The sequence below is a fragment of the Plectropomus leopardus genome, chromosome 18 (assembly GCF_008729295.1).
Source record: "Plectropomus leopardus isolate mb chromosome 18, YSFRI_Pleo_2.0, whole genome shotgun sequence".
NCBI classification, from domain to species: domain Eukaryota; kingdom Metazoa; phylum Chordata; class Actinopteri; order Perciformes; family Serranidae; genus Plectropomus; species Plectropomus leopardus.
In genome coordinates this window covers 16,501,979-16,514,306 of record NC_056480.1, presented here as the reverse complement: position 1 = coordinate 16,514,306, position 12,328 = coordinate 16,501,979, and the positions used below count along the sequence as shown (strand labels likewise).

The 12,328-nt window shown below is 39.0% G+C and overlaps 1 protein-coding gene across 1 annotated transcript in view; it reads left to right on the top strand.

Moving 5' to 3' along the window:
- Positions 1-3,624: 3,624 nt before the first annotated feature.
- The window catches only part of casd1 (CAS1 domain containing 1), a 13,527-nt gene continuing 4,823 nt past the window's right edge, over positions 3,625-12,328 (top strand). Inside the window, exons 1-15 of the mRNA XM_042506347.1 lie at positions 3,625-4,042; positions 5,191-5,287; positions 5,537-5,657; positions 6,515-6,559; positions 6,662-6,724; positions 7,382-7,426; positions 7,546-7,669; positions 8,058-8,272; positions 8,428-8,847; positions 9,333-9,422; positions 9,536-9,655; positions 9,907-10,063; positions 10,219-10,298; positions 11,007-11,108; positions 11,271-11,411. Of these exons, the coding sequence (XP_042362281.1) occupies positions 3,805-4,042; positions 5,191-5,287; positions 5,537-5,657; positions 6,515-6,559; positions 6,662-6,724; positions 7,382-7,426; positions 7,546-7,669; positions 8,058-8,272; positions 8,428-8,847; positions 9,333-9,422; positions 9,536-9,655; positions 9,907-10,063; positions 10,219-10,298; positions 11,007-11,108; positions 11,271-11,411 (2,058 nt within the window). The 5' untranslated portion in view covers positions 3,625-3,804. The remainder of the gene's footprint in view (positions 4,043-5,190; positions 5,288-5,536; positions 5,658-6,514; positions 6,560-6,661; positions 6,725-7,381; positions 7,427-7,545; positions 7,670-8,057; positions 8,273-8,427; positions 8,848-9,332; positions 9,423-9,535; positions 9,656-9,906; positions 10,064-10,218; positions 10,299-11,006; positions 11,109-11,270; positions 11,412-12,328) is intronic.

The window sequence follows — 12,328 nt, the reverse complement described above, 5'->3', positions numbered from 1 at the left end:
AATTTGGATTTCAAGTCCTCTGTTAAGGAGAAGTTTGCTTTTCTTGGTCTGATTTAGGAAAAGGATGATGGTTTGGGTTAAAATGAAAAGATTTCTTTTCAGAAAGCCTTAAAAGCAAACTTCTCCCATGTATTCAGGGGCACAGGTTTTGTTTCAACATTACTGAGGGGACAGGAGAAATGGAGTTTTGGCCTCTGCCGCTGCAAAATATTAAGCGTCAAACCCTTATTTTCTTGCAATCTGGGGGATTTTATGCACCGTTTTGTGCCTTTTCTTTCTGATTTCAAACAAATACACCCAAATACAAAAATACAAATCTGCATTTATTTATGGTGTGGACTTCTCTAATTTTATCAAAATAAAAGTCCTCCGCTACTTTCATGTTATTATTGATGGGGACAAATGTATGTTATAAATATTGAGGTGATGCGTCCACAGCTTCCCCCCCTCCGCCCCGAAATCTACACCTGTCCATATGCAATCTGTTCGGCTGAAGACAAAAGCATCAGTACATAAACGTTTGCTTGCAGCGCTTTATGTAACCACTAGAGGGAAGCACAGCATACTTTTAGTAGAATCTTTGCTCCACTTGCAATTTAACCTTAGTCTGGATACATCATCCACCAGAGACTAGACCTTTAAGAATACTGACATCGGGCCACAAAAAAAGAAGAAGAAAAAAACGTTTTTGTTTTTTTAATCTCTACATTAAATTATAAGACTAAAGTGACACTTGTTTTTCTGTATGAAATTCATTAACCCTTTCACGGTAGTCACTACTGTGGACAGCTATTGAAAAGCCATTTTCTTGTATATGCATGGGTTTTGATGCTGTGCATCACACACTGCCACCTACTGGCCAGGTGCTGTGAGTGCATCACATGTCTCAAAACCAAGATGGCAGAATGCAAGAAATGTTTTGCAGCTCAGGAATGTCTTTCCATTCCTTCCATATTAGGGGGATCCAGACAGGTAAATGACATGTGGTAACAGCAAGTAACATTGAAATAGTAAAACAGTTGTTAAGTTTTCCAAGTATTAATTTTATGTTGGGAGGAAATTATGATTGATCATCTGTCCACAAAACTGGACTTCATGCATCCCTGGTTATAGTTTGACTACAATTAATACTATTATTGCAACTTTGTTGCTCTAAATACTGTATTTGCAGTGACTGTTTGATATGTGTTGTTAGAATGTAACTTGCAGTTTTTGTAACAAAATATTTCGACAATCTTTTTCTAGAAAAAATGTAAATTGAAAAAATAGATATAGTTCAACAGAGGAGGTGTGTGGGAGGCCTAAGGTGTCAGGAGGAAGGAGCTGAATGAGGGAGGGAGGGAGTACAGGAGGGAGGAGTAAAACGGGAGAGGCTCAGGAGTCAGTGTAAGGTGTAACACTTTTGCATTGCATTAAATTAAATTAGATTTTTTTTAAATTTGTGAATACACTAGTTTACTGACATTAACAATATATCTTTAGAATTTCACATAATATATTCAAATATTTTTATTGTTATTATTGGTATATTATTAATTTGAAAACTCTAATGCATATTGTCGATCCGAGTGGACATGTGGAAAAAATGCATGTTAAAAAAAATTGACCTTAAAATAAAAAAATGTCATGCCTAAAGAGAATAAAAAAATCTTGACTTAGGGAATCATAATTCATGCATGAAATGGTTAAACAGCAGTGGTGGAAAGCCAGAAAGTGCATTTACTCATGTACTATCCTTAAGTACAATTTTACTACTTCACATTCTACCAAATACTTCCACTTCACTAAATTTCAGATGGCAATATTGTACTTTTCTTTCTTCTTTACTACATTTCTCTTACTGCTATAGTTACTTGTTATACTTTGCATATCAAGATTTTGCTTTTTTTTTTTTTATACATGATTGTCTATCAAGTGTGATGCAACCAAGCCCTACCAGACCAACCAGTTGGAGCACTATGTGTCATTGGGTTTTCCGTACTGTCATTAACAACCATCTTTATTCAGGGACATACACTATGTGGGAACAATAAATACTAAAATGATTTTCAATTCATAATAATGTTGAACCCACCTTAGTTGATATTTTACTTTAGCGGTGCAAATTTCTTAACAAATCTGCAATTAATCAACTGACATACAAACCACTGGCACATAGTAAACTTTGGCCTGCGGGGGGTTTAGGGCAGATATCCACTTTGCCCAGTTGGTGATTTAACTTGGCCCAGCAGTGTGAAATAGTCCAAACTTATTCAATCTTGACCAACTACAACTTCAAAATGCTGCTTACATGGAAAATGAATCAGTAATAATAAACCAATAATATTACACATACTTAATCACTATAGGTGCTTTTACTTTTGACACTTTAAACATTTATCTTTATTGAGTAAAAATTGAAATGTAGGATTTTTACACTGCAGTATGATTCTTCTACTTAAATAAAGGATCTGAGTGCTCATTTAACTCCGCTTCTGTCTCAGTCCAGACCTGCTGATTTATTACATCTGTTGCTTGGGCTTCCTCATTCTTTTAAATATGCATACTGAATATATGCACTGTGGAAATTTAATTATAGCTTCCATTCAGCTTTGTCTGCATGGGTGTGTGTACATCTAAAGAAATTGGTGTGATAAAAGATGCCTTTGTCTGTTCCACCCAGGTGAGGAAATACAGGTTAAACAGCTAAAAGTATTTTAAAAATGTGACGGTTGAGTGCAGAGAGGCAGACTGGCAGATTACAGTTGATGGTTTGAATTGTTCTCATGCTCTGCTGATACTGCACAATGTTTCTTAATGACAGATTGTACAGCATGTAGACCATGAAAAAGTTTTCCATTCATTTACAGAACCAAGCCTGGAAATACAGCTGCTGAGACCCTACAGTGCACCCAACACACAGAGTAAACATTTATGTGAAAGGTTGCACAGATGGTGAACTCAGAGGTTTAAAAATGATTCCGCAAACACAATAAAGAGAGTCCTATAAAAGTCATAGTAAAATATGTCATAAAAAAGTTATTAAACAATGTTATAGTAGCCTATAATATGTCAAAAAAAAGGTCATGAAAAAGTATGTGCCTTTTTTCTGTGCAGCCCTCAATCATGTGCTCTGTCTTTGAAACTTTGACAATCCCCAATCTAACTTTCATAATAATAATTTCAATAATAATAATAATAATAATAATAATAATAATAAATAATGCACATATGTAAAAATGTATTACACCAGTAAATGTAATTAAATACATTTTTACATATGTGCATTATTATTATTATTATTATTATTATTATTATTATTATTATTATTATTATTATTATTATTTTAATCTAAATAGCCATTTTTTAAGTTAAAGCTCCTCTAAAGTCAGCAGACTTTATTTTCTTTTTTATTCGAGCAAGTTAATCTAAATCACTGTCCTTCTGTCCTCAACAAAATGGCCCAAATCTTCAGCTGTAATATTCTACAGCACCAGATTTTGTTACCCTTTGTCCGGGGGGTAAACACGGTTGATGCGAGTGAACTCTTGCAGCTCTAAACCAACAGGTTCAACAAGCCCCACCTGAAATATCATCACCCTATTAGAAGTGGCAAAACTTCACCGCACAGTCGGCGCTCACAGAGAGGAGGAAGTCTTCTTTCCAACAAGGCTGAAGTTTCATTTTTATCACTTCCTTGAAGTCTTCGAAGTTTCAGTTTTCAGATACATTGATTGCGACCTGCGTGAGGAAAAATAGGTGGTTTTATTGTGATACTGAGTTTTATCTTAGTAATTTTGATCTTCATCTGTCAGCGGTACGTTGATGGAGAAGGAGGCGGTGTCGCATGAGGCAGACCGGGCAGATGGTGTGCAGGGAGGAGCGCCGCTGTTAGACTGCACAGGTGCTTGTTGTCATGGAGGAGCAAAGATGGCGGTCCTGGCCTATAGCCTGGGCAAACGCGAAATAAATCAACATTTTACCATCAAAAATGCCAAATTGATATCGGTGGTAGTCGTCATTTTACTCCTCGTGTTCCACACAGCTTCGCGGTATTATGGAGGTAAGTGGTCTCCCGTTTATTAAAGTTAGAGCCAGTGAAACACTTGACACCAGCTAATGTTAGCTAGTTAGCTATAGCTCGCTGTTTGTGTCTCTGTGAAGACTTTGAAGCCGTTATCCAGTGTTGCTTTTGAAAGCGGAGACATACAGGGGAAAGCATTTATGCAGATAGATGGGTGCATAAATAGACTATTTTCACCCGCAGTAACTTAGCTGCAGGAACTTAAGTCGGCTTTGTCGGGCTAGCTTAGCTGAATGAAGCTAACACTGCATTTAGCTGTGTTTACATGCTGCTGCTGTCAGGACACGCTTGGTTACTGCTGGGGAAGCCGTGTGTAGGCTGATGCAGCTAACTATTGACACAACGAGTTGACATTTTTAGTATTATGAAGGCTAAGTCAATGCCATTTAAATCGCCATTACTTTCTATTTTGCAACGTTACATGCTACATTATCAATAAAGCCTGTCAGGAATGTGGTGTAACGCTAACGAGCTCTGGCTTTAGAGGTTTTGGATAGTATTTGAGTATACTGCTTTCTGTCTCAGGTCTTTCTTAAGTTACCAATCGCTCATGAAAGATGACACTGATTTTCAGGTGTAACAGGTTGGATGTCATTTCGCTTATCCCACACCCAGAGACTAAAGGTGACAGTGTTGGTTCAAAGCCCAGAGTTTGGTTATAAAGAAAGAGCACGACATACAACCGCCTCCCATCCGTGTTGCATAAAGTTGTCTGTCATGAAAAGAAATAGGAGCCACAGTCCTCTGTGTACACAGTGAGAGCAGCTGCTTTTCCTGGCGATGACACTACATGCCCATGTATCTCGCCAGCCCGCAGACCCTTCATGTTTGCCTGTTTCTATGGATTAATTCATTTGCTGATGGCTCCATTCATTTTGCACACAAATGAATAGCTGGAGAGATTAATGGTTGAGCTAAATTGCTGATGACTCCATTTTGTACTATTGCCCCTAGGAGAGCTCTGTATTGTATACCAGCCTTTTGACAGCACTGAATGAAAAGCCAGGGTACTATTGAGACAGCGGGTTTCAATCATAGGCACAGAGAAACTATGAGTGAAAGCAAGAGCTGTGTGTGTGGGTTGTTTTTTTTGTCTTACTGTAGGGGTTTTTGTGTCTTGCCTTCAGGCGGAGACTCATGTGAATGGCTGCTGTCCAGAGGACGTTACTTGGGGGAGAACGTATGGCAGCCTTATGGCTGCATGATGCACAAATACAAAAGCATGTAAGTCACTAACTGTGCAAGGTATATGTACAGCATGCTTGATACAAAGAAAGGTGTGTGTGTGTGTGTGTGTGTGTTTAAGGGTTGATGTTATGTTTGAGAAGATACTATCAGACTGCTCGACGTTGTGTAAATAGATCTGCTTTTAAGAACTGATATACTGTAATTAACCACCCAACACATGAATGATTGCTATCTGCAGTTGGATGTACAATTGTCAGATTCCTCACTGCCATTTCTGTCTTACAGTGAAGCCAAAACCTGCCTTGCTGGAAAGCAAGTGGTCTTTGTCGGTGATTCAAGAATCAGACAGTTATTTTACTCCTTTATCAAAATTATTGAACCTGGGCGAAGAGATGATGGGAACAAGGTAATTAAGAGAGAAAGCAGCATGTCAACCGAATGTTTGTCTTTGGAAATTGTTCAGCAGTGGTAGCATGAGTCGTGGGTGAAACACAGACGTGGTGATGGTGTATGGCATACAGTCCAACAGATGTGAGGCACAACTGCGTGCAAAAAAATGACAAGAGCAAACATTGACAGACATTCCTGTATTTACTCTCCACTCATGTGTCTATTGAGTCTATTATGAGTCTATTAACTAAAAGTATCTGATGACAAAAAAAAGTGGACATCTAATGGTTATGGAAGTCTGTCTGATTTTAAAATCATTATCTGTAAGTAGAGGCCATATACAAGGTTCCAACTAAAGACATGTTTAAAAGAGCAGACTTAAGATTTCACTCACAACAAATTGTTTATGTGGGTCTGCTTGTGTCTTCATATAAGAAACACTTATTTCCTCATACACTTCCACATTTAATTATGACTGATTGAGAATGTGGCCTTTAATTTCACTTGCTGCTCTGACGTCAGACACTTCGGCCTCAGGGAGAAATATAATATTCAGTGACCCTTTTTTCCTCCAAGTGTCTATGAGGTTGTGATTTCATTAGATATCTTGAGGCCTTAGCCTCTATAATAAACACTTACAGGAAACCTTTGAATAGAAAGAATTGACAAACATGTACTGGAACAAAAAAATTGTAAGTTAATCCTAATTTGTGTGCATAAGAAAAACAATCATCAATGAAAAATGCAGTCCTGGAATGCGAGGCAATCATGCAGCAGCCACAACTATTTTTGGTCTGATGTCAAGCAAGGAAACAGGAATACTATTCACATAACAGACTTTCTCCCTGTTCTCTCTGCATGTAATGTCTGAAGCACGAGGACATTAGCTTTGAAGATAAAAGTTCCAATGTGAATGTGGTAAGCCATTCCTGGATGTGTTTTATATATACATCATTTTTTTAGTCAATAATAACATAATATATATACTCTGATGAAACATCTTCTTCCTTTTGTGTGTAGAACTTCCTGTGGTATCCAGAGGCAAATAATTCAATGAGGGAGCGCTTAATATCATGGACACACGTGAGTATACATGACAAGGCTCCAGACTAGTTTTTTTACTATCGTATTACTAATCGTTGCACTCTGGCGCGGCTACCTTTTTCATTTAGGTGCACCCTAAAAACACCGTAACAACACATTTTAAGCTTAAGCTTTTTTGGCAGTTCCCATACACAGTTGTAATGTCTTTACACATTATGTAAATTATTTTAAATGCTGAAGGTGTTGGGTCAGGATAAGGCACTTTACAGGGTACATGGGAGACAAATGTCGGAGAGAATATCCCTGCCAATGATGTTGTATGTGGGTTAGGCCTTTCAGGGCTGGGGACAGGTGTAGCCGGAACTGCAGCATTTTTCTTAATAATAACAATCAATTGTTCTATTTGTTTTGGATTGCTGGTATGTTTAAGTTCATGATGTAGTTCAAGGAGAAATACAGGGCGTGGTGTTACACATACACACATAAATAACATACACAGAGACAGACGTACTAAATGTCAGGCACACCCGTGCAAACAGTGACAATGTTTAGTCAAGCTTGACAGGTCTTTGCATGTGCAACCCTGCATGCAATTCTGTTATTAATAGTTTTGTTGATTGAAGAAAAACTTGACACCATCACACAGTTTTGGTGTCGATTTGCTTTTCTAACTGCAACTTCTCTCACATGTTGCAGGAAGGTTCAGCAAAACCAGATGCTATCATTGTTGGAGCTGCAACAGTAAGCTGTATAATTGAGTGCTTGGCAAAGCTCGCACATTCCATGATGGATAAAAAAAAAACAAGGTGATGACTGAGTTGTATCAATCTTAATGTTATCCATTAATTCATTTACCACAGTGGTCCATCAAGTTGCACAGTGGCAGCAGCGAGACGCTTCAGCAGTACAAACTCAACCTGACAGCCATTGCTGTGCACCTGGAGAAGCTGGCAGACCACGCAGAGGTCTACTGGGTCCTGCAAGGTAAAGTCCTATAGCACCTATTATTCTCCATATCACTAGGGTTAGTGAAGTATTACTGTGTTTCCTTCAGCACTGTGATTAGTCTCTGATGTCACCGCTGACTTCATGTCTAATGAAATTACCATTAGAGCGACTCGACTGTTTAAAGCATTGATTCCAAAGTGTTCACACAGTCCAGATGGTTGGGTGCTTCAGGGTATTTTAGGTGCTTCAGTGTCATCACTAAATCCTAATTTTCCGAGTAGTATTTTTGACCAAATAGCCGACATGATGGTCAATTTCACACGTGATTGCAGAATTTTGTGAATATCATCCAATCCGTGCATGCACCCTCTAAACTAAATCTCATTTCTTGTTCATGCTGCTCAAAACAACATCACACATCTAGACCCAGTAAATGAGGAAGTGTTGAGTGAGAGCAGGAAAATGATCACCAACCAACAGCTGGAGATGTACAATGAAGCGGCGGCAGACGTGCTCAACAGCAGCAAGCGCAACGGCAGGTCCCGCGTCAAGCTGTTGGCCGCGTCCCGCCAGGCTGCACTTGAAACGATCTCCAAGTCAGAGGACGGCTTGCACATGCCTGAGGGCACCAGGAATGTGGTAGGCAGGGTTTCTGACTATTTAAGATTATTTGTCAGCAGTTATATTGTTCTCGTCAATGGTTCAGGTTCAGCTATTGTGACAGAAAAGTTCTTGTATTTAAGTGGAGATTATTACTCACATCCGTTCCACACCATGTTTAATCCTCCTGTCAGGGAGCCATGGTCCTCATGAACTCTTTGTGCAACAAGCTACTGAGGCCCATTGACGGCTCCTGCTGCCAGACGTTGCAGCCCCCAAGCCTCCTCCAGAAACTCGCAGCATGCTTCTTCCTGGGCTCAGCCTTGGTCTTCATTGTCCTCCACATCCTCGGCAACAACCGTCACCGCCGACCCGTGCCCCCGGACGTGGAGAGCTTAGAGGAGAAGAAGCCAGCGACTGCAGCTGTCCCCCTGGGACCAAAGGCGCCGTTCCAGGCCCTTTGCAGGATGGGCATCATCATGGGTTATTTTTACCTTTGTGACAGAGCAGATGTGTTCATGAAAGAGCAGAAGCTGTACACACACTCCACGTTCTTCATCCCTCTCATCTATATACTCGTCCTCGGAGTGTTCTACAATGAGAACACCAAAGAGGTGAGGAGTCACTGCTCAGTGCAGTATTTTTTATTTTTGCGAAGCATACTTGCAGCTTTTAATGACACTGTTTTGTTTCAACATAAAAATCATGTCAAGTACGTTCCAACTTGGTTTGAAAAAAAAAAGATATGCTTCTCTCAAATTTGACATTTTTCCCTGTCTACGAGACAGATTTACTGATATCATCTTGTGTGAATGTAGTTTGAAGATTGGATGAAAAGTGAGCCAGGTTTAGTTGATTGCTGCATTTTTTTGTCTAGTGTTGTGATTGCCATTTTTAAATATCTTATTTCCCTTTAAGCTCTTAGTTTAACAAACCTTTAAATTGTGTGAAAAACACAGAAATAAATCCATGAGTTTTTAAGTCACGAGGAAACACAGCAGTGAAAGTACCCAAATGTTAGATCAACCTTGCTGTTGATAATGATGCACCAAGTTTAATTTTGCAATCCTATATGTCTTTTTTTGTTTCGTTTTAACAGACCAAATTACTCAACCGAGAGCAAACAGACGAGTGGAAGGGCTGGATGCAGTTGGTCATTCTAATCTATCACATATCTGGAGCCAGCGCTGTGAGTCCTAAATCTCTCATATGCACATCAATTTAAATAAAACCTGCTTTGAAGTCGTGCACATTGATATTTGATAAAAAGGCGTACGTTACATTTTTTTTTCTGTCTTTTAGTTCGTTCCGGTGTACATGCATGTGCGGGTGCTGGTGGCAGCGTACCTTTTCCAAACTGGCTATGGACACTTTTCCTTTTTCTGGCTCAAAGGAGACTTTGGACTGTATCGAGTGTGCCAGGTGAGGATACAGTCAGTTATACTTTAACCAGGATCCTGCAATCATTCTTCACTCAATAAACACATTTTATATAAGGTGAAAGAGCATCATTATTCTGGAGTACAGTTGCTGATATTTTTTTAACTTAAGTATGAAACGCTATCATATTTATAGATAAAATAACTGCAGATATTTGGTTTGAACTATTATCAGTGTGATGCTATTATTGATTGGCCTGTATATGTTTCTGTTTCACGGTCATTCCACTCCAGGTGCTTTTCCGTCTTAACTTCCTGGTCGTGGTGCTGTGCGTCGTAATGGACAGACCATACCAGTTCTATTACTTTGTCCCGTTGGTCACTTTCTGGTTTGTCGTTATCTACGCCACGCTGGCCATGTGGCCTCAGATCCTTCAGAAGAAGGCCAACAGTAGGTGTCAGAATTGATGCAAGTCTAGAAAAACTCACTTGTGCCATACCTTTAGAAAAAGTAGTAAATATTGTAAATTAATACTTAATAGTTCTACACAAGCAGGGGTTGCATTTTGAAAAACATTTTGGCTGATGACTCTTTTTTCTGAACAGACAGTGGTTTGTGGCACTTTGGGGTCTTGGCAAAGTTTCTGGGCCTCCTGCTGTTCATCTGCCTCTTTGCCTATTCACAGGTGGGTAAATTAAAATAAAAAAATCTCACTAGTCACAATTGAAACCACACTTTAGTTTTGAGTTTTTAAAACTTTACATTAACATGGAATTATATTACAGGTTTTTATGTTGATTTCATGTGATTTATTATTTTGACAGAAATGTCTTGACACAGCACAGTGTGAGAGAAAATGTAACATAGCTTCAAGGAGTGCTGGACAGTACATCCATATTATAACTCGATTGCAATTTGAGACTTAATTGTCTTTGATTCTGGATATGGTAATATCTTAAGTGTCGTTGCTTTTCAGTTTTAAAAGCAGCATTTCAGTAAAGGGATGTAATTTTCTAAACTTAGTAGACTGTCCTTGCTTTTACCCACTTAGTCATTATATCCACATTACTGACATTTATTTATCAGAAATATGAGTGTATAATTCAGTAAGTTCATTGTTGCAATATCAATATTAAGCTTTGTGGTTAAATATCATGATAAATGATTTTCTCCATATTGCTCAGCCCTACTCTTAAGTTGTAACTGCATTTTTCAACCTGTGTGAAGCAAAATGATAAATGTACATTAAAACTGTGTATGTGTCATAACTAAATGCAATGACAGTCCCTATTTTGAGATCTACTACTCTATTAACTCATTGTTTTTATCCAGGTTCATGATGTGTTTGCAGCCCTGCTTATTTAATATTCATGTTTTGGTGTTGTGACTGCAGGGTTTCTTTGAGCGTGTCTTCTCTGTGTGGCCCATCTCCAAGCTCTTTGAGCTGAATGGAAACATCCACGAGTGGTGGTTCAGATGGAAGCTGGACCGATTTGTAAGTCAAATGCATTTTGCTCCATTTGCACCCCAATGTCAAAGTCAGTCTTTGCATTAACAGATTCTTTGAAATGTAATCCGTCGCAGTGATTTTTCAAGTGGGCTCATATTTTCTAAAGTTTGAAAGAATTGTTTTAATGTGGTAATGGTTCTTTTGCAGGTGGTGTTACATGGCATGCTATTTGCCTTCATCTATCTGGTGCTTCAGAAGCGCCAGGTGCTGTCAGAGGGCAAAGGAGAGGCTCTCTTCTCTGCCAAGATTTCCAACCTGCTCCTCTTCCTCTCTGTCGTCTCCTTCATAGTAAGACTCTTCACATTTGGGTTTCTCCAACTGCTGGGGGTTAGACTTATTTTAGATTTCTGCCATCTACTCTGTCTTTCAGGTCCCTTTCCTCTCCACGTCTTATTTCAGCTAGTAAAGAAACAGCAGCAGCTTAGGAGAGAGCTGTCACACAGGGATGGTGGAAACTTACTGTATAGACATGCCACACCTAAAAGCTGCTTTAACAACAACAATCGGTTCCCATGGTTTGGTTGACTGCATGCTTAGGAAAAGTTTTCACATATATTGTTTCAGCCATTGTCAAAAATTTGTCTGTAAAAATCCTGGAACATGTCCATCATTCCAAGTATGACCAATTTAAAATCTACTACTGTGCTTCATGATCATTGACACATCTAGTAGTACATGATGCACACAGGCGTATGGAGCTAGTTGGTGGCAGGTTGTCTAATGTGCAAATAACACAAGAGGTAGCAGTTTGCTTGTCCACAAATGCTCAGGAAGTGGGTGTTAAATAATTGAGGCTTTCAAACGACAAAATATATGGCTCAAGAAAGAGGCACAACCTAGCCACACTGGATAAAGGCTCTGCCCTGAAACTTTTGATGTTTTGTTGCACAGCAGAATAGTGGTTGCAGGGAAACAAAGTTTGCATACCTATCCACATATGGAAATGCAGCCTGCTTTAAATTGTGTGTTGTCATAGAGGTATCCAGCCAGGCTATTTTAAACTACTTCAAGAGTTGTGGCTTGGAAAAGTTTAAGAAAAGATTCACTCGTAAACATGTGAGAACCGTGTTTGTATGTTGTGAGAAAGTTTTTGTTTTTATTAAGAAAGGTCAACAGAATGGGAACGGTGTCAACTCTGTGTGGTGACAATATATTCATCTCGAATGGATAATGTAGCACCAAGGCAGAGCTCCATTTTTTTTTTG